This window comes from Hyposmocoma kahamanoa, unplaced genomic scaffold, assembly GCF_003589595.1.
Source record: "Hyposmocoma kahamanoa isolate Upper Pololo Valley unplaced genomic scaffold, ASM358959v1 202, whole genome shotgun sequence".
In the NCBI taxonomy this organism is placed as follows: domain Eukaryota; kingdom Metazoa; phylum Arthropoda; class Insecta; order Lepidoptera; family Cosmopterigidae; genus Hyposmocoma; species Hyposmocoma kahamanoa.
The window spans coordinates 3803391-3823573 of NW_020653726.1; the positions used below are offsets into that span (position 1 = coordinate 3803391).

The 20183-nt window shown below is 36.5% G+C and overlaps 1 protein-coding gene across 1 annotated transcript in view; it reads left to right on the forward strand.

Moving 5' to 3' along the window:
* Positions 1-20183, forward strand: part of LOC113226811 (mitogen-activated protein kinase kinase kinase 15) — a 39140-nt gene that overhangs the window by 9168 nt on the left and 9789 nt on the right. Inside the window, exons 4-18 of the mRNA XM_026459575.1 lie at positions 2240-2518; positions 3964-4247; positions 5702-5903; positions 6888-6999; positions 7156-7325; positions 8204-8384; positions 8893-9093; positions 9567-9717; positions 10776-10990; positions 11179-11274; positions 12166-12305; positions 13166-13315; positions 15069-15164; positions 16015-16108; positions 16371-16553. Of these exons, the coding sequence (XP_026315360.1) occupies positions 2240-2518; positions 3964-4247; positions 5702-5903; positions 6888-6999; positions 7156-7325; positions 8204-8384; positions 8893-9093; positions 9567-9717; positions 10776-10990; positions 11179-11274; positions 12166-12305; positions 13166-13315; positions 15069-15164; positions 16015-16108; positions 16371-16553 (2554 nt within the window). The remainder of the gene's footprint in view (positions 1-2239; positions 2519-3963; positions 4248-5701; positions 5904-6887; positions 7000-7155; positions 7326-8203; positions 8385-8892; positions 9094-9566; positions 9718-10775; positions 10991-11178; positions 11275-12165; positions 12306-13165; positions 13316-15068; positions 15165-16014; positions 16109-16370; positions 16554-20183) is intronic.

Sequence of the window (20183 nt, forward strand, 5' to 3'; positions counted from 1 at the left end):
ATAATATGGTAACCTGGATCTGACGTTCCTACCAGGACAGTCTACAGACTACTCAACTCCTTCACCGTGGCCGAACGGTTAGCATGCTGATCTGCCACGAGCAGGCTCCGGGTTCGCTTCTTTAAATAAGAAACATTTGTATGGCTTACATTTATTGCTCTCGTAAGTTTGGGCGTAATTTGTGGTTGTCTGTGTGTGTATCCAAGGCACCCGCGACACAGGGTGTGGTGACTGTATTGACTTTTTGAAGTATGCCGTTTTACACCAGGGGAATTAAAAAACATAAATATAAATAAGTTCGATTAAACGGTAAGCTGTAGCATAATATCAGCTGCAGTGTTAAGTACTTTTGTCACTGCCATTATGCTGAGGAGCAAACTTACACCACCATTCATATCACCGTTTTAGTTGATAATATTCATTATTTAGTTCATTGTACTGTATATTTGTTAACGTATTTGGATACATACGCGATTTTATTATTATTTAATATATTTTTTAACCGAACTTAAGTTCGGATCTATAATATATGCGAAATATAGTTTATTTTTCATTAATAATCGCAGAACAGAGTACTAAAAAAACCGTCCTCAAAAGGTCATATCATACAGTCGAATTGAGAACCTCCTCCTTTATTTGCAGTCGGTTAATAAGAAATAATCAGCATCAAATGCTAAAGAGGACCAGTGACTTGGTTACAAAATATATCGTCGCCTATCAAAGATAACTTGAAGATCACCCTTACCACATTTTACACCTAATATACCTGACTGACTGACATAATATGTCTGTGTGCTCTCTAGTGACCATATATTTAACCTTTATTGCAATGATATGCCTACCATTGTGCGCCTTAGTGGTGCTACTCTAAGGGTCGTATTCCAAAACTCTACTCAATGCTCAAGCCACGATTTGAGCAGACTTGAGCATGATTTGAAGCACTGGAAATACGAACCTAATGGCAAGGACTTGAGTATGATTTTCTGTGCTCACTGCAATACTCAAGTCTTGACTTGAGTATTGAGTAGAGTTGTGGAATACGACCCTGAGTATGAATATATCATTCAATGAGACCAATTTTGACAACTTTTTTCGACAGCACACTCGGTTCTAATTCCGTTACTCTAATATTCGTGGTATGAGGAATTGCATAGATTGACACCAGATTACACCATGTAACACAATTTTTGTTTCGGTGTTATCAACATCATTTCTTTATTTCTATGCAAATACTTTCCTGTTGTGGTCATGATAACGAAAAGTTAAAATTTGCTAACCATTAAGGAAACGTAGGGTTTTCTTTTTATTTAAGGCAAAAAGGGAACATTATATTAATGCTTTATTTTAACCAAAATTTATCATATCAAGGAACCTAGGAATGCATACTTTAAAAAAAAAACTTTTACGAGAATATCTAAATACAGTTATGTAGTTAAGTAAATAGGCAGCTATGCAAATGCCACTGTGACAGACAAAAGTAAAATGTCAGAGGTATAGCAACTCTTTTCTGCATACTTGCTGCTCAATTAAACATAAACCAAACCAGAAACAGAACCTTTTTGAATATTTGTTATATAATAAGCGTGATAAAAATTTAATTATTGTGATTGAAATTGTTATATTACTTTTAACATATTTCATAATTAATTGTAAATAATTAATGAGCATATACAATATTTAAAAAAAAATGGAAATAAATAATTGTGACTATTCATACACTTAAATGTTAAAATTCAATTCATATTAATTATTATAATATATACGTTGCGGATTGACATAATTACATAATTATGTCAATATTGACATAATTACATAATTATGTCAATCCGCAACGTAGGCTTCGTCAGGAAGACACAAATATAAATCAGCAACAGGCTTCGTCACAAAGAAATTAATAATCCAATTCGCTGGACTTAGTCATTTCTATTTAACTATAAGAATGAAATAGGACCGCTCTAATTCTTAGCTAGCTCAAACGTCTCCATAACACTGGCAGCATTACCGCGCTGAATAGCCAACGAAATTTGTTGCACCAAATAAGATTCAGAGCGTGGATCATAGCCTCTTTCTCTAAGCCGACGACCCAACACCGTGATGAGTTCTTTATGATATTAATAATTGCCCTTTCAGGGTTATCTTTTAATATACATGTAACAACTTTGTCAATCGACATGACACAATGAACAAATGAATTATGACTGTTTAGCATATTGATCAAAATCTTCATACTATTTTTCAGAGCACATCTCCAAGAGAAATTCCTATCAGACCTTCGTAAAGCGCGTGAGAGCTACTCTGGCTCGGAACTGGCCAGTGTACTCCACGCCATGCGACGTCGACTAGACGACCCTGCCGTACTGTCCGGAGACACAATATTGAACATGCTTATATCCTTTCGGGAAATACAAGATTACGACGCGATAGTACAGGTCGTTGACGATTTGAAGACCATCATGAACAGAAAGAACTATGTCAACATGCCCATTATACGTTTTCTTTATGTATTTGCTATGAACAGGTATATTAATTTATTTTTAAGAATTATTAGTATATTATTAGGTTTTATTGTGTTTCATTTGTAGATAGCTTTTCATAGACGTCACATTCTGTATATATTATTATTAATAACAATTTATTCATCGTACAAAAAGGGTTCATTTGTGTTAGTACTTATGAAAAAAAATTCTTAATCATTCTTATAAGCGAATGTTATAGTTCTGAAAAAATAAGAGGAAATGTAGTCTATACATAGACTATTTACATCCCGCTTTTGATGTCGCTATATTGGCCAATATAGTCGCAGTCCGTTCTGTGGGCGATCATTTGCAGTATACTGTTGGAACTGTCCCTAGAGTAAACCCATGCCCAGTAGTGGGATCGAATGTATTTCGCTGTTTAAACTGTTGCCGCGATAATTTACTCACGAATCTTATATGACATAATAGTAGACTAGATTTTAGTTCTTGCCTGTATGTAAACATTGTGATACGATAATCTTATGTCGATTATTGCTTACGATTTCTCGTCACGAGACGTCCGATACTCTCCATATAAATGGCCCTTAAAGCCAAAATATTGCTTTGTAAAAAAACAGTTTAAAGCAGCTTTAGCACAATAAATTTTAACATAATATATTTTGCTGCGAAAATATCTGATATATTGGTTCGATATGGGGGGGTCTACTCCCGTCCGTCATCCGTCCGAAACCAAACTAAGGGTCGTATTCTAGAACTCTACTCAATGCTCAAATCAGGATTTGAGTATGGTTTAAAGCACGCGAAATCATACTCAAGTACCTGCCATTAGGGTCGTATTTCCAGTGCTTGTGTTTCCATTGCAATCCTGACTTGAGCATTAAGTAGATTTCTAGAATACGACTCTAAGGGTCGTATTCCAGAACTGTACTCAATGCTCAAGTCAGGATTTGGGCAGACTTGAGTATGATTTCAAGCACTGGAAATACGACCCTAATGGCAAGGACTTGAATATGATTTTCAGTGCTCACTGCAACACTCAAGTCCTCACTTGAGCATTGAGTAGAGTTCTGGAATACGACCCTAAGTCCCACCAAATGAAATGACGCGTGATGTGAGTGGAGCTTCATACTTGACGTTGGCTTTTTAATTTGGTCGAGTGTTACTTATTTGATAGTAATTGTTTAGGACGGATGACGCATGTCGATAAAGTCGAGCGCTGTCTGAGAGGATAATTTACTTATTTTTTAGTAATGTTAATTTTACTGAATATCACGATGATGTACTATCATGATATTCAATAATTTTTTGTAAAATTGTACCACTAGTTTGTTATAATTATTAATACAAAAATGGAACACTTAAAACTTCCTTCGATCCGGTTGGATTCGAACCAGCGCCCTAGTTACAGTCTTTGTTTTTGATTTATAACGATCATTTGCCGTAGCGCCATCTGTGGGAAAACTATGAAAGTTTATTTTATTTTCAGACGAAATAAAGAAGGCGATCGAGAAAATGCGCTCAAAGTATGCGTAAAAGCGTTAGAAAAGAAAGAAAATCGATTTCCAGACATGTTGTGTCTTTGCGGGCGAGTCTACAAAGACAAATTCGTTGAATCAGGTCACACGGATATTGAAAGTTTAAATAACGCTATTTATTGGTACAGGCAGGGTTTTGAAGTACAGCCCAATGAGTACGCTGGCATTAATTTAGCGACACTGTTAGTGATTGCGGGCAATGATTTCAAGAGTTCACAGGAGTTGCAACATATCGGTAAGGAAATATTTTAATGATTTCGGTCATTTTAATTTTAAATGCAATGTCAAATGCATTTTGGGTAAATTTTGCAGTACGGTGGACTAACAGTTTTGTTATTGGACCGTTAGTATGTATAGAAATTATTTGAAAGAAAACTGTGTTCACTGTTTCTTTGGTATTCACAGAAAAGGAGTTGAGGTCGCGTCATTTCATTGCACGATTTAGAAAAACGACTCTTGTAATTATACAATTAAGTAACTTTACAGTAATTAACTAACAATAAAATTCTTTACAAAAAGTTAATTTGAAATTTACCATGAGCTATTCGGCGAAGGAAACATCGTGATGAAATCTGCATGTCGAAGAAGGTTCACAATTCTCGGAAACCATGTGAAGTCCCCAACCCCATGGGTCAGTGTGACGGACTATGGCCTAAACCCTCGCCTGAGAGAAGACCCGATCCCAGCAGTGAGACGTATAAATGGGTTGATGATGATGAGATTTTTTTTTATTTACGCATGTCTGTAAACGTACAAAAAAACTTTATTCACACTTTCTTATATATTCAGATAAAAAGGAAAAAACGTGCTTCCACTTCTAGGCATAATCTCTTTCAGGCAACCTTGACCCGTTAAACTTAATTAAAATAGACAGTGGGTACAATAAATAGTCCCCAACCCTATTGGGTTATATGGGTATATTATATACATCCGGACACATAAATCCAGCCACCCATTTTTTTTTTTTTGACGGGGGAAATCTTTATGGGTACCCCTGAGCCCAGGGAGACTCAGGGGTTATGTGAGGACTCTCCCTCCAGACTGGAGGGCCTACCCCACTAAAACCCCCCCGGGTTTCCCTCTCGCCGGTTGAGTCGGCGCCGTGGGATCAGTGAACATTCACCACGACGCCGCCCGGAAATCCAGCCACCCTGCAATTTCAGTGTTAAGCCCGAAGCTTATAAAATGTGTCATCGAATGGTCATTGGTCAAAAACTGTTAAGCGATTTTGAAATTGGTATCCTAAATGTCATTTCCAGAAAATAATGTCATTGTTGAAAATTTTAATTTGTAAAACTGGGGCAAACTTCTAATGATAACAATATTTTTGCATTCCAGCTCTTTAATAATATAATTATAACTTTTTTATTAAAAAAAATCGACCCATAAAGTTTGTGGAATTACATCTGTTTGCCAAGTTTTATTCAAATTAGTTAACGGAAAGTGGGATGAAATCCAAAAAACCGGATTCATCCTCTAATTTGTCACTCTTAGAAGTGAAACGTTTTCTTCAAATTTAAATGGGAGCACTAGTGACGTACCCTTTTCCAACAAAAAAATCATCTAATTTTTTGAAAATTCACAAAAAACAATGTCAAATTGAGAACCTCCTTCTTTCTTTGAAACCTGTTAAAAAGTAATACATATGCAAATAAAAAAAATCAATTAAAAATAAGTTAATTGTTTCAGGACGGGTTCTCAACCACTTAATCGGCAAGAAAGGCAGTCTCTCTTCTCTCAAAGAGTACTGGGACGTTGCTACGTTCTTCGAAATCTCTGTACTCGCTCAAGATTACGTAAAAGCTATACAAGCAGCCGAATGCATGTTCAAGTTGAAACCGCCGAATTGGTACCTCAAATCTACTATCGGAAACATTGAGCTTATTGACAGGTAACTATGGCTTTCTATATTATCATATTACCAAATATCTTGTTAAAAGATTTCCGCTACTTTCATTTTGTTAATTATGACAAATATAATCCTTTACTTATACACATCTTTTTACATACATTAAACATCTTTTTTTATACGAGGGACGACGAGGTGACGAAGGCTACTACTCGAGGTCTTATAAAAAAAAACCAAAAAGATTTAAATGTAATTAAGACGCAGAGAAGACACTTAATCTAACTACAAGTGAAATTACGTTCATTCTAAAAACAATGTCGTTTACACGAGGTTTCCAAAATTGCTGATTCGTCGTACTGCATGTTCAAAATTGTATTGAAAGTTCTTATTACTACGCGTAGCTCAGTTGGGAGAGCGTCTGGACGGTATGTTGGAGGCTCTGGTTCGAATACAGCCGGATCGAAGGAATTTTTCTTAGTGTTCGATCTATGTATTAATAATTAAGTACTTATTACTATGTAACATTCATGTAGGGCTTGTCCGTGTGACAAGGTATATAATACATAAAATAATTACGGAGGCGGTGCTTACATTTCACCTATAAGCCTCTTGGCACGCTTGTCGAATGAATTCAAGGTGGTCGGTTGGTATGTAGCATAGCCATCCGATAGGTGGCAGCAGTAGCACTCCGTGCACGATGTGCTTGGTACAGCTGAAGCAGCTGTCCCGGTGTGAACCCTATACACTGGCTGATCTGGGGTCGGAACTGAACTTAGAAGGTTCCTGTGCACGCACAAGTTATAGTGCCCTTCTCGTATACGCTAAGGGTCGGTAGGCAGGGTCACTGTAATCGAAACTAATGTAGAAAGATATGGGGCTGTCCCGGTATGAAGTAGCCTTGCTAACAAGTGCAGTTCAATCCTTAGAGGAGATCCGTGGATAGCAGTTAGGATAGTACAAGCCTTTTCGACTGTGTAATCGTTTTGAAGTATTATTTATAAATAGTATTTGTTTGTTCTTAAACAGATTTAGAAAGAAGAATGAAGAGACGTCACCCGAACAACAGGTATTCTCATTCTGGATGGAGTTTTTCGTGGAAGCAACAAAGAGTAGCTGCGAAAACGTCATTCGATTTCCTGTAAGTTACTGGTTTTCTTTGACACCCACAAGCCGACACCAGATGTTATAGTAACCAGGAATAACACGACATAGACCTGTATTTAATGGCCAAAAATTAAACCTTCGATAAAAATATGGCTGATTTGTAAAAGTTTCATATTGTTTAATTTTTCAGGTACTAATATTAGAAACAACGAAAGTATTCATGCCGTCGTACGTGAACGTGAACATGGGTGCCGAGGAGAAGTCTGTAGAGATATTGAACTTGTGTCTCGACTGTATCCGCGGAGACTGCCGGCAGGTGCATCGGTGGCTCTTCACTTCGGACATGATTCGGACTTACAGGTCTCACTTCAATGTTTTCTTTTGAAATTTACTTTTTAGTTTCACAGTGATGGGCCGTCAATACAATTGTCTTCATTCGTCTCTATTTTGCGCTCTTGTGAACCAAGTGATTCGGGCCCATGCACAATGACGCGAATGAACTTAACTATAAATGCTGAAAGAAAAACCTTGTTTAGGTACTTAGTTTGATTCAAAATTGTTCATTGTATGTTATGATGTATGCCGCGAATGGACTTAACTTTAAATGCTGAAAGAAAAACTTTGTTTACTTAGCTTGATTCAAAATTGTGCGTTATGAATAATTAGTTTTCATTTAAATTGTACGTTATGTCCAATATTTATATTATTTATATTTATTCGATATTCGGCTTGTTCGGCCTAGTTTTTGCTATACGGCTGAATGTAAACTAAAAACACAGTACACACTTATTATATCGTTATTACGTCTTAATAACTACTTGTTGCAAGCCAAAATAAAATTAAGTTTTTCAAAGTTAATCACACTGAAGTGAAATAATTACTTTCTTTATTAAGTCCTAAATATTTATTATGAATTTGAAAATTAAAGTACATTTTTTGTTTCATTGTACAAAATAATTTATCGTAACTGGAGTTAATAAGTGGTGATTTTCGTGTCAATTTTCGTACGTAAGTTAATCGGGCCGAATAACTTTTCCAATTATTCTGTGAAATGTCGAATATACTATTCATTGCTACACGATTATTAAGTATTTATTACGAAAGTACAGAAGTGACACAGTTATTAGAAAAAATATAGTTGCTTGGTATCCACCACAAAGCATATGCAATGCAAGCAGTCTTCTTTACAAATTGCTATTTGCAATACAATAGTCATATTATAATATGTTTATTTTCAGTTTATACAAACGCGACGAACGTTGCTTATTCCTGTACGTGAGTGAGAATTCGGACGATTTCCAAATATTCCTTCCGTCTCAACAGTGCCGGCAACGCCTTCACGATTTGTTAGGAGAACTGACTGCTGATCATGAAAAGGTCACTGATTTGGATACAAGTGTTATGCAAGATCAGCTTAAGGTATTTTTTCTTTTCATATAAATATTTTGTAATAACGTCGATTCTACCAAACGAACAAAAAACAATTCTGAACTCAGTGTACAGAACTCTTTGAAATTTATTTTAGAGATGTCTATGTCGAGGTCTAAGGTTTTCGCGATTGTTATACATATGAAATGAAACAATTTTTTTCGAATCTAAATTGTGTGTATTTGTTTTTTTCCAACAAATCGACGTTTCTGGACCTTTACATGCCCTACGCTGATTGCGCGATACTATACGCGATTTAGATCCGAAAAAAAAAAATACTTCATTGCCTTTTTTTTAGAGACGTCTAATTATATAATATAAAATGAAGTCGTTTATTATATTACTTAATATAAAATGAGATTTGTCTCAGTTAAAATCAATAGTCAATCGCATTGATCAAATTCAGAAGAATAAAATCGTAGAAATTTCAAAATATTCCTGTCAGTTCTTTAAATATGCCACACACTAAAGTTAGTACCAAAAATTTTTATTTTCCCAGTTCGAATACGAATACGACGATTGCAACAAACGAGTTGTGCTAGGTAAAGGCACATACGGCGTTGTGTACGCTGCGAGAGACCTTAACACCCAAGTGAGGATTGCTGTGAAAGAAATCCCAGAGAAAAACTTAGGCGATGTACAACCGTTACACGAGGAGATATTGTTGCATTCGCAATTGAGGCATCGTAATATTGTGCAGGTAAAAACCAAAACACAAAAATGTAACTCACAGAAGTTCGAGTATTAAGATCTGTTCAATCAGTATTTCCCAGGATGATTTCGAATATAATTATACTCGGTTCAATTTATACACCGTTTAGCAGCTTTGTGCACCTTAACTGCCCCTCACCTCATGACTCCGTAATAATTTGTAAGGTTACCTGGAAGAGGTCGCTGTCTAGCGATAAGACCGATTGTACCTTTAAGTATTTTTTTGTATTGTCACTGTTTTATTTGTATTCTATTCTATACCAGCAGTTATTTATCCCGTATCTTTACGATCTTAATGACCGGCGCAGTATGTCTTCTTCCATTAATTTTTATCAGCCTTAACTTCTAACAGTTGAGCGTATTGAGCAGGAATATGCTAAAATAAAGCGGCCCAATTAGTTCGCGTCAGTTAAGTATCACATCCTGAACACCATGTTCACCCTCGTATCATTCTATTTCCAGTACCTGGGCTCCATATCAGAAGGCAACTACTTCAAGATCTTCATGGAGCAAGTGCCGGGAGGTTCCCTCTCGGCTCTTCTACGGTCTAAGTGGGGGCCGCTTAAAGAAAACGAAGCTACTATCTCTTATTACACCAAGCAGATCCTTGAAGGTGCGCTATGACGTTATATTTTCATATGCGGTATATTTGTGAATATCCAGATATACTATAACCAAAGTAGGTGATTTGCATTGCCATAAAGTAATATAATTATTATATATATTAACATTTTAGCGTCACTTTAACTATCGATTGTTATATTTTTAAAAGTCAGCCCTTTTCAATACCATTGTCATAGCTTCTCTTGTCATACTTTCTCGAAACACGATAGTATTTTAAGTTATCGCTTTTAGCGGGTAGTTTAGCAAAAAACCACCTGGTGGCTTGAATATTCTGTCGTTCCGGCTGTTTAATCCTAATTTTGCTAATAAATTAATAACGCACACATTCATAGCCCCGCACTGGGGAAACCCTGTGTTGCGGGTGTCATGGACACACACATCAACAACCACAAATTGCACCCAAACTCACGGTAGAAATAAATGTTGGTCATACAAATATTTCTCCCGGCCCGGAAATCGAAGACGCGACCTTTGCGTGGCAGACCAGCTTGGTAATCGTTTGGCCACGGAGTCAACTAAATCATTTCGCCGTCTCAGAGTGAAAACCTCGGATAGATTGATTTTACTGATTTTTGTTGGAGAAAAATTTATAAACTTCTTGCTCACATATATCATTAAAGTAATATAGTATCTGTAAGAGATATAATTACATTAATTCTAATGCTAACTACCAACATTATTGCGTTTGCTACATTTTACACTACGTTTTTGTCTTTATCTCTGTGTTTTTATCTCCGTCCTGAAAAATTACATAGAAATCACATACGAGGTATTCACTCTATGACGACGATTTCTCAATCAATCAAATGTTATTATTATTGATACAAAAATACTTCTATTATAAATAATACGTACCTTTATAGCTAGCAGAGACTGACAAAAAAAAAACTATATATATTTGACTACTCTATCATGGAATTTACGACGTTAACTGGCTGTACCGTAACTGTGTCAATCCATACACATCCTGCTTCGGGGCACGATTCTCCTGTAAGGAAACTTTTGCTAACAAATTTAACTGTGATGAATTCAATTGTATTTCTACAGGCCTAAAGTACCTGCACGACCAAAAAATCGTACATCGTGACATAAAAGGCGACAACGTACTTGTTAACACGTACAGTGGGGTCGTCAAGATATCCGACTTCGGTACCTCAAAGCGTTTGGCTGGATTGTGTCCATCGACTGAGACTTTCGCGGGCACACTGCAATACATGGCGCCGGAGGTCATTGATAAAGGACAAAGAGGATATGGGGCACCGGTAAGAATCCTTTTCGATAACAATTATCGTTGGACGGACACGTAAAACATGCACAAAACTTTTTTATTCTTGTAAAACTTGAAAACCTGTGAATATATATAAATAAATGAGTACGTTATTTATTTATATGAATTCACAGGTGTTCGTTGTTTTAAAAAACTTACAATGATGTAATGTTCCCTTTATAGGCTGATATCTGGTCTCTTGGGTGCACTGTTGTAGAGATGGCTACAGGGAATCCACCATTCATCGAGTTGGGGTCTCCTCAAGCAGCTCTCTTTAAGGTAAAATCTTATTCATTTATTTAATGTTTATTGCATAGGAAAAAAACACACAAATCACAATTAATAAAAGGAAAATACTAACAAAAGGTTCTGCTTATTTCGAAAATAAATTTATTCCTGCAGACCTAAATTCAAAATAAAATAACGGACTTACGTGCACAACAAAAGAAAAGTTATGAAATACAAAAATAATATAATCACATTAAAATATAAAGTTAGATAAAAACATATTTCATAATATAATCATTCAGATATGTATAGAATAGTGGATCTATAATGGTCCTTAACTCACATTTTGAAATTAGTTAACGGTGTAGACTTTCGTGAACAGGAATAAGAAATGCGTGCCGAAGTTTGACCGCATGAACAGTCTTCTACAATGTAAATCGTTAGATTCATGATAGGGCTGTGACATTTTTTTAAATTGCTATTGCTGCATCTGCAAGGCAATCGTCACTTATACAGTCTAGTTCATAATATTTGATAATAAATAAAATGCCGTATATTGCACAATAACAACTCAAAACAGTTATGTAAATATGCCAGAATAAGCTAATATGCTACTGGCCGCCTTATTTGCTAAATAGCACATAAGGCCGCCTGTTGCATGTTATTTTTTCTGAACACTTTGAGTAAAATTAAGAGACAGAGATTACACATATTGAACATATATATATATAGATACAGATAAAAAAATGTTAGTGAATGTAATAATTACATAAGTAATAAATATGTTTGAGAATTTCGTTTATTATTACACGGTATACATTAAACTGTTTAACTTACAAAATGACGGAATGAAATGGCGCCTGGTGTCTAATGCTAAAAAGCGAAGTATAATTAGCGTATTTAAGATAGTTTTTTAGCGCTTATAACTATGAACTATTATAGGTGGGCTACTACAAAATGCACCCAGAGATTCCGAGCGAGTTATCTCAGAAAGCGAAAAATTTCATATTGCGTTGCTTCATACCGGAACCGGAGCAACGAGCCTCGGCAGCTGAATTACTCGAAGATCCTTTCCTTTGCGAGTTAGTATTGATTTTATATCCACCGATTTTGGCAGTTAATGCCTCATTAAAATGCCATTCCAAGGACCTTTTTTTCTATACATTTAAAGTTATAAGTGAATTTAAATTTAAACGTAACGTCCCTAAGCCTATTTTTGAAGACAATGTTATTTTGAAATCTTTCTCATATCGACCCCTCCGACGTAAAGTATCGTATGTCGAAATTGCCAAGTTTACAGGGAAGCGTTTTAAAGTTCTGAATTCACTGAAACGAACATAACACGTGACTTTAGCATTTCTCAGTTTTATTCGGCAAAGCTCATTACTCACATAGAGTATTATAAAATCCTAGATATCGGTTAGATGATCTATGGTGATCACTCTTTCAGTGAATTCAGAACTTTAAAACGCTCCCCTGTAAACTTGGCAATTTCGACATACAATACTTTACGTAGGAGGGGTCGATATATTCAAGGAAGAGCGCTGATGTCTGAAGTGCAGATAATTACTTATCTAGCTCTGACACAGATGTCTTGCCCTAAATGGATTGTTGCAAGCTTAACAATGTTAACGTCATATTTTTCTGTAAGAAATTACTGAAATAAATAAAGAATTATTACTATTATGCAGGTCGCGGACTACACACGTTTTCCTATAGATGTGAAATTTTTTAACATGCAAGTTTCATCATGTCTTCCTGCAACGTTTATGTTACTTGAAAATTACAGTCATAGATACATGCCTCCACAAGGATTTAAACCGTCGACTTCTACATTGAGAAGCTACTGTTCTACACTAGACTACCAGCGTTCTATGTTGTCTTTACGTTCTAAAAACTATCTAATTTTTTTTTATTATAACTCTTTCTTTATTATCTATAGAAAAAAGAAGTCGACCAACCGCCTTGGAGGCACCGTGGACTACAGTCGCAGCATCTCCGTACCAGCCGACAAGGCTCGTCTAAACACAACACAGAAGAAAATATCCGAACCTTGCATGCCCGGAGCTCTACCCAGTTCGCCAGAAATCGAGTTGGTAGTTTTGTACATACACTAATAGACGACCGTGTGTGTGTTGATTTCATTTTTAAGGAGCCTAAAAAGGCCAAACTACTTTGTTAGGACTGCGTATTACAAAACAATAAAGGTTTCTTTTACGATTATTATTTGATAATAGTAGAAATCATGGTGTAAATTATCATAGTTTATTAGTAATATCAACAAGATAAGTTTTAACTACTATAGGTTACGTTTTAACTACTGTACGGAGGCCATTGAGCATTGGCTAGTTTTATACAGGAGCACTACTGAGCACAGGGTGACCTAATGAATGCCACTCACCAGTGACGCATATATATTAACATCGACAAAATATTAGAACATTTAAAACAGTCTGTAAGATTGAAAATTTATGCACGAGTAGTTCTCTCCCAAAAAAACGAAACCAACGTACACACAGTTTTCAATCGTATTACAAAACACTAGTTGCTTAGAGTTACGAGTACGTAAAAGTTAAACGCATGTTGTTTGTGAAACTTTTTACTTTTTGTTCGCGTATTTTATACGCAACCGTAATATGCATGGCTTATCATAATGATTTTATTCGGAAATTATTAGAACTATTGTTGCACAACTATCGATAGTGAAACCTGATTTTCACGATCTTGAAAATTAATAATAGGCTATCGACTTACTGTTAGGATTACAGGGTGATTATACGTAGTATACAATTTGTGTAAGCGCTTAAATTTGTTCAATATGGCTATTAACAACTTTGTTAAGCATTTCGAAATGTACCCTATATGTTTAATCCATGTCAATTTACGAGTTTTAGTTAAAACTTTTCCGTTTTTACGATATGATTCGTTACAAACATCAATTGAAATTATCTATTTATAATATTAGAACAATTATGATTTTGAATTATGATGTTTTAGCGACACGGTTATCACTTATCGAGATCTATAGATAGATTTCAATTATTGCTGTGCAACACTACTTAGATTTTTGTCCACATAGTGTGACGTTTGTCATGCCATCGACATCCATAATGTGGTGACTGGAAGCTTCTGTCAGTAAAGTGATTTGGCTACACTATTACTTACTTTGGTTTAATAAGTACACACAATAATGTCCATTCTTTTGCGTTAATTTTTGAAATATAAAGTAATTTGACAGGTAGTGAAGAGCTGTACAAAGGCTGCATTTTGGATACAAGTCAACTGCAAAAGTTACTGGTAACGTAATGCAGTCTTGACGTTTTAAATACTGTTGTAAAGGATTTTTAACTTGACAATCTAGTTTGATTGGAGAAAAGTAAACACTAAAGAATAGACGTTGTCGATCATATATCTAGATATTCTCAATCAGAAGTCTAACATACCCAATTTAGTTATGGTTAGCAGTTTTGGTCATTCATATGAATTCATTATGTCCCAATAATGAAACTTCTCAATCAGAGAAGTCAATGATACGTTTTTGATTAAGATATTGTAAACAGAGGCATGAATTGGTGCAAGTCATGGTTTTTGTTTAACACTTAATTGTAAGAGTGTGGTGTTGACACACCCTTGTGGGACGCTTGAATGAAAGTCGAAAATGGAAAATATTTCATTACGAGACTAATAAAAAACGTTCGTACAATTGAATGATATCTCTGCCACGCTATGGACAAATTTTTGTTCGTGTAAAATAAACATTTTAAACATAACAAAATGTTGTTAACTCTTGATAACATTTGTCGATTGCTTTGCACCTAAGCCTGTGTTTGTTTACCCCTTGTTAGGGTGAAAACGATCCGGTCTAACCCGACCATCACTAGGACGGCCTCGTCGATGCTCTCACCGATACTGATTTGTCCACCGGACTTGTCGAATAGCAGGTAACCATTTTGTACCATCACACCACTCACTCCAACACTTTTCATAGAATACTATGTTTTGACACAAATTGATAGGTTTTGTAATTGTAAAAAGTGACATTTGTTAATTCGTGCATGAGACAGTAGCAATCCAAAATGACGTCAGCAACATCAAATAGAGAATAAAAAAATATCAATTCTAAATAACATAATTAGTTTTAAATTCTATACACAACGTCAATTAAAGCTTTATATTTTTATGTTAGCTTTAACTAGTAAAATACCGCCGGTAATTTTAAAACAGTTTGGTGCACAATTAAAGTGCTATAAATGTAGTATTCTATGGGAACAAAGTCGAAATACACCTTCAGCACTACGCACTCAATTAGTTTGCACTAGATTACTTATCACAGTACATCCCATAACACTACTGTTTGTCATTATAGACCAGTTTAGCTTAATAATTATCTACCTGTTGTAAAGTTGCGAACTACCCTTACTAACGCTTTTTCAATATTCCATCTAACATCAAATTGGGAAGATGGTCTCGGATTGAGTTCCAAAATCACGTTTACCCTTATGAGACAGAAGATGAAACTAATAATAATTTGTAAGTATTTATAGATACCATTGCTTACTATCCTATCAAAATGTCAATGTTGGTTTCGTACCTACTGTATTATGATATTAAAAACTAATTCGTTTAACAGCTTGGTATATGTTAATGATATTAATTTTTAAGTAATACTTTTTCCATTTACTGTCCGCAAATAGTAACCTGTCTTTTTTTTTAAATACTGTTGTAATTGGCTTTATTTGAATTACTATTGTACATCAAATAAAATATAATTTAATATTATTTTGTTAACAGTACGATGCCTAATACTCCTTCGACAGAAGAAATGGATAACGGTGATTCAGTTTTAAACAGAAGGAGTTCTTCTGGTGGTTTACTGTCTCCAGAGGTAAGTTTTGTCCTTTGAGGTTTTGACTCAAAATTTGCGACCCGTGGGTACACTATATTATTTCAGTTAGAGCAGAATGGGTCTATGACATAGAGACTAAAATTGCTTGAGATCTATAATCATGGAACTCCTGAAACTACGTATAGGTTCACCTTCTTCACAGAAGCTTAACTTCTGTAATACAAGAATAAATAGATTTTTTCAGTGTCGGTCTTTCACTGGAATTCAGACGAGGCAATTATATTATTTTCTGAACCTTCAGGTGGACATGCCAAACGTGCCTCGCTCGTCCATAGACGTGGAACATGATGGTTTCTATCTACTGAAGAAAGATTCACAGCGACGCATCACACTCTCCCGTGTGCTGGAGCAGGACTGCGAAAAAATATGCTCTAAATGGATGCTCACCATACAGCAGGATTTCGGAAACACTGTCTTGACCATGGTAAGATGCATCTTCTGTTTCTCTGATAATCATAATGTAACCGCGTAACTAAGCTTTTGTCAACTTTGGATAAACTAGACAAAGGCGTCTCACGAAATCAAGAACGCATTCAGACGTCTGATGGACCTGAAGCGACACTGTAGCGCTTCTGGCATGTTTATGCAAGCCAAGTTTCTGCGCCGTTGTGAGACGTTCGTACAGCTTCTGTTATGGAAAGGCTTGAACGGACTACCAATTGTTTAATGCTGGAACAAATTCCAGATTGACGAATTAGTCTTTTTTTTAATTAAATTCCTGATAATAATAGTAGTCCAATAATCACAAAAAAATAAATGATTGCTAGTAGTCCTTAAATAATTGAATGTATTGAGCAAAACTACAATTGATTAAGCTCATTTTACGAAATAAAATTTACAGTTACGTCCTTGAAATTGAATAAAAAGCAATTTCTCTTTACATGCAAACATCCGTTGTTTATAAAATTTACACGAAAAAATAGATAATTTCAAACAGAATGTATTGTTTACTTTTTTTTAACTTGTATAGTCCATAAGTTAAGTGTTATTATTTGAAAAAAATCATTCCTTCCCACTCGCGAGGTCTGCGCAGTACTATGCTCTGTCGTCTTTCAGGCTTCGCGACGGGTGGACTGCGCGTGTGTTTTTGAGCGGCTTTATGCCACAAAAAGTTGTTGTTTTTAATTAATTTTACTTGTGTTTGTGTTAAATTTAATTTGTATATATATATATATACACATTTGACTCGGTTTTTCTATTTTAGATTTTATAAATTAGTTATTTCGTTACATTTACATTGCATCTTTTGTAATAACTAACAAAGACTAAACAATATAGGTATGCCGAAATAAAAAGTAAATCTAAGGTGAAGTATGGAATTTGTACAATATACATGCAAATAATATGGCACTGGATGAGAAGGTTTAGGTGTTATCGAAGAGAAGGCCTAGGTGTTCTGGGTAGTGCCGCGGAGTGAATTCCGTTGCCCTTGGTCTCGGGTTTGATTCCCGGTAGAACAATTTTTTTATATAAACTTCCTAAACTTGGATCTGGTCTGGGTTTCTGGTAATGTATATGTTTGAATTCACTTTCTCTGGCACTCATAAGGAGTACAGAGAGTTCCCTAGTTTGAGACCAGGTGGTTGGCAACAGAACAGACAAAAGTACATTTCCCAAATTGGTTCTACTGGCAATCGAACCCACGACCAAGAGTTACGGAATACACTCCGCGGCACTACCTAGAACACCTAGGCCAAAACCATTTTAGAAAAGTTCATTTCCCAAATTGGTTCTACCGGGAATCGAACCCGGGACCAAGAGTTACGGAATACACTCCGCGTCACTACCCAGAACACCTAGGCCAAAACTGTTTTAGAAAAGTTCATTTCCCAAATTGGTTTTACCGGGAATCGAACCCGGGACCAAGGGTTACGGAATACACTCCGCGGCACTACCCAGAACACCTAGCCCAAAACCATTTCAGGAATGTTAATTTCCCAAATTGGTTCTACCGGGAATCGAACCCGGGACCAAGAGTTACGGAGTACACTCCGCGGTACTACCCAGAACACCTAGGCCAAAACCATTTCCCAAATTGGTTCTACCGGGAATCGAACCCGCGACCAAGCGTTACGGAATACTCTACGCGGCTCTACCCAGAACACCTAGGCCAAAACTTCCCAAATCAGAAAATTCATTTCCCTAATTGGTGCTGCTGGAAATCGAACCCGGAACCTTCTCATGCGTGCTTTATTGCGCACACACAGCATATTCCCGTGAGAAGAAATATTCACTTTATTTGACACATGTGAAGTTCTATATTGTATTGCTATTTCCAAAGCCCTAAGCAGTCCGATGTCGCTCAGCCAATGTTTGCCTTTCAAAGAAATATACCTTATTGTTGAGAAGCCTAGTCAAGCTGGTGACGTCAGGCTGCGCCGCGCTGCACCGCGGGACACAAAGACATACCCACTTTATTTAGTAGAACTGAAACTATTGTATATTCAATTCTAGCGCTGAAAAGATTAATGTGCTCTCTAATAAAATCGCATCATTTAGTGGCCATGCGAATGAAATAAGTCAACTTGCCCATAATTTGGTGTTGGATTCATCTGTTGCGATTATGGCGCAAATAAATGAGCACTTTCAGAAGCAGGAAATTGCTATTAAAAAAATTGCAGGCGTTCAATCTGCAATACTAGCAAAACTTAACAATGATAGCGACATTGAAAGGAAATTCATTGGGACCGTTACCAACAAAACCAAAACGTCTAGCACACCTCATTCTAATTCTACGAAATTGCACAGCATCGCTGCAACTAAATCAAAAACTACAAAAAAGAGTGTGCAGAAGGAAAATGCTACTACTGAGTCGATCCCTAGTATTCTACAAATCGGTTCTATATCACCACGTCCTTCATTGCCTGCACAGCCCCCTAAGCCAGTGACGAACCATCACACATTGAAACAGAATCAGGATGACCAAAAGGACGAGTGGACTAAAGTGGAGCGTAGGCGTACCCGCGGCTCATTGTCTGTGGTTTTGGGGGGTACTGCCGCTCCCGGAGCCACTACATTGTGTGCTTCGGAAAAGAAAAGAGCAGGTGAGAAATCACTTGAACTTTGTGTGCGAAAACGACGTCTGTTTGGTGGAAGCACTTAAAACCCGTGGCAATTATGCGTCGTTCAAACTTGTGGTGCCAACAAAATTTGTCGAACTAATAATGTTACCAGGAGTTTGGGCCGAGGGAATCTGCATCAAACCCTGGCGGCAGAACTTTCGTGCCCATCAAGACAGGAAACAATAAGCGCAAAACGTGTAAAAACTTAAAATGTTACTACCAAAATGTTCGTGGATTGCGTTCTAAGACTTCTGTGTTTTATAATAGTGTCACACAATGTAATTACGACCTAATTGCTGTAACTGAAACCTTTTTCACAAGCTCTGTTTTTGACGGGGAACTCTTTCCAGCCAGCTATGTAGTTGTGCGTCGCGATCGCACAGGGGATGCTGGCTGGGGTGGGGTTCTCCTGGCTGTACGTGATTGTTTCTCAATACGACTTTTTACTAATATTGACGGACTGACAGATGACATGGAACTCATAATTGCAATAATTACTTGGAAAAATTTTTGTGTTGTGTTGTATATTTACCGCCAAATTACAACTCTGAGAAATATCTGAGCGTCTTGACATGCATTGAAAATGCAATCTGTTTATTTCCTGACACGAATGTAATCGTTTTAGGAGATTTCAATTTAAATTCCTGTAGCTCACTAGTCAACACTCAATTTGACTGTTTCTGTGATTTCTGTAAATTGAATCAGCATAATAACGTTCACAATCATTTTAATGGCGTATTAGATCTTGTACTAAGTAATACAGCATCCGACTGTGTGACCGTGACCATGGCAGTGGAGTCCTTTGTCCCTGCGGATAATTACCATCCCCCACTCGAAATAACAGTACGGTTTACACGAGGCAATGTCTTTGCGCTCCCTGTCCAGTACCCCGTGAATCGCCCAGGGTTTTGTCCTGACTGGCATTGGCGCGGGGCTGACTTAGAGGCGCTTTACGTCGCTTTGGGCCAGTTCGATTGGTCGGATCTGTTGAC